General features: G+C 58.8%; 1 protein-coding gene across 1 annotated transcript in view; it reads right to left on the bottom strand.

The window, feature by feature from the left end:
* Positions 1–1,448, bottom strand: part of TMEM59L (transmembrane protein 59 like) — a 4,167-nt gene that overhangs the window by 1,386 nt on the left and 1,333 nt on the right. The window contains exon 3 of the mRNA XM_009642765.1: positions 25–210. Coding sequence (XP_009641060.1) covers positions 25–210 — 186 coding nt within the window. The remainder of the gene's footprint in view (positions 1–24; positions 211–1,448) is intronic.

The following is a 1,448-nucleotide window of genomic DNA, read 5'->3' as shown; positions in this document are numbered from 1 at the left end:
AGCGGGGGGCAAGGGGGTCCCCACCCCTCTTGGCACCCGAGAGGGGACATGGGACACCCCCACCTGAAACACCACGACTTTGCCATCATCCGCCTGCAGGTAGAAGGTCCAGGTGGAGGAGATGAAGCTCTGGGCAGAGCTGACAATGTCGTTGCAAAAGGTGGAGACCAAATCGAACATGGAGAATGATGGCACCTTCAGCTCCAGGCTCTGCAAAGGAGCAAGGACATCGTGTCACCGCTGTCCCCTCATCACCCACCCCGGCAGGCAACGTCCCACCCCAAGGATGTGGCTGGGTTGAACAGGGCGCTCAGGTCTGGGGCTCAGCCTTCCTCTCCCAGGGATGGGGATGTGCAGGACGGGTGGTCCAGCCCCGGGAGGGTCACCGAGCCTGGGGCTGCTGTCCCCAGGGCCACCATCCAGCCCCAGAGCCACCAGGGCCACCACCCACCCCCAGGGCCACCACCCAGCCCCAGGACCACCACCCAGCCCCTCGGCAGCCCTGCGCTCGCACCAGCGCTTTAAACAATAGGAGCGGAGTGGCCGAGATGCCGAGGGCGTTTCTCTCCTGGCAGCCTCTCCGTGCCCTGGATTCTTGGCCGTCGCAGCCGTTTGTTATTTTTAAAGCATCCCTGCTGGAATCCGCTTGGCTGCTCCCTGCCACTGGCTTCGAACATTTTCCGACAGCCCCTTGCACGGTCAAACCAGCAAACAGGAAATAAATAGGTCAGATTCTGTATCTAATTATTATACTAAATCTGCTTTGCCTGCTTGTCTGGGAACCCGAAGGAAAAATGCTTTGGGGGGGTGGAGGGGGTGATGGCCCTCCCCGTCAGCTGGTCACCCCCCGATATTCATCCCTGACCCTGGAGCAGGGCTGGGAAATGGGATCAGACACTGGGAAGGTCTTAAAAACAAGGCTGCAAAGTGCTTTTTCAAAGGAGACGCAGCTTTCTACAGCACAAATTGATCTTTGCCTGCACGTGTACAAAGCCAAAAGCCTCTACCTTGGGCCAAAGTCTAATTTAATTAATTGGGCAAAAGCTGAATTAATTAAATGTAGGAAGAAAAAGCATTGCTAATTGCTGGGAAGGGTAACAGAGCAAAACTAGGGGAATCTGCAACCATCACCGGTCAGAACCTCTCACCCTGGGAATTTGGCGTAATCACCCTGCCTGGCCCAAACCTCCAGGTCGAGCCCCGTTAATTTGCTTTTTATGCTTTGGACGAAGCAGCGCGACGGCCCGGCGGCGGGCTCGTATCGACCCGCACACCCAGAGCACCCGTCCGCAGGGCCACGTGTAACAGGGGACAAACTAGAGCAAGATGCAGCAGGCGTCCCGCAGCGTGGGCTTCGCCGGGCAGCGGGAGCGTGCGGGGAGCTCGCCCGGTCCCAACCTGCCTCGGGAACGCGCCGAGGGTGCCGGGGCTCACCGAGCTGTGAGGCT

Source organism: Egretta garzetta, unplaced genomic scaffold (assembly GCF_000687185.1).
Source record: "Egretta garzetta isolate BGI_Z169 unplaced genomic scaffold, ASM68718v1 scaffold567, whole genome shotgun sequence".
Lineage (NCBI taxonomy): Eukaryota > Metazoa > Chordata > Aves > Pelecaniformes > Ardeidae > Egretta > Egretta garzetta.
Note: the sequence above shows the minus strand (reverse complement) of the source record. Positions and strands in the feature narration are given on the sequence as shown.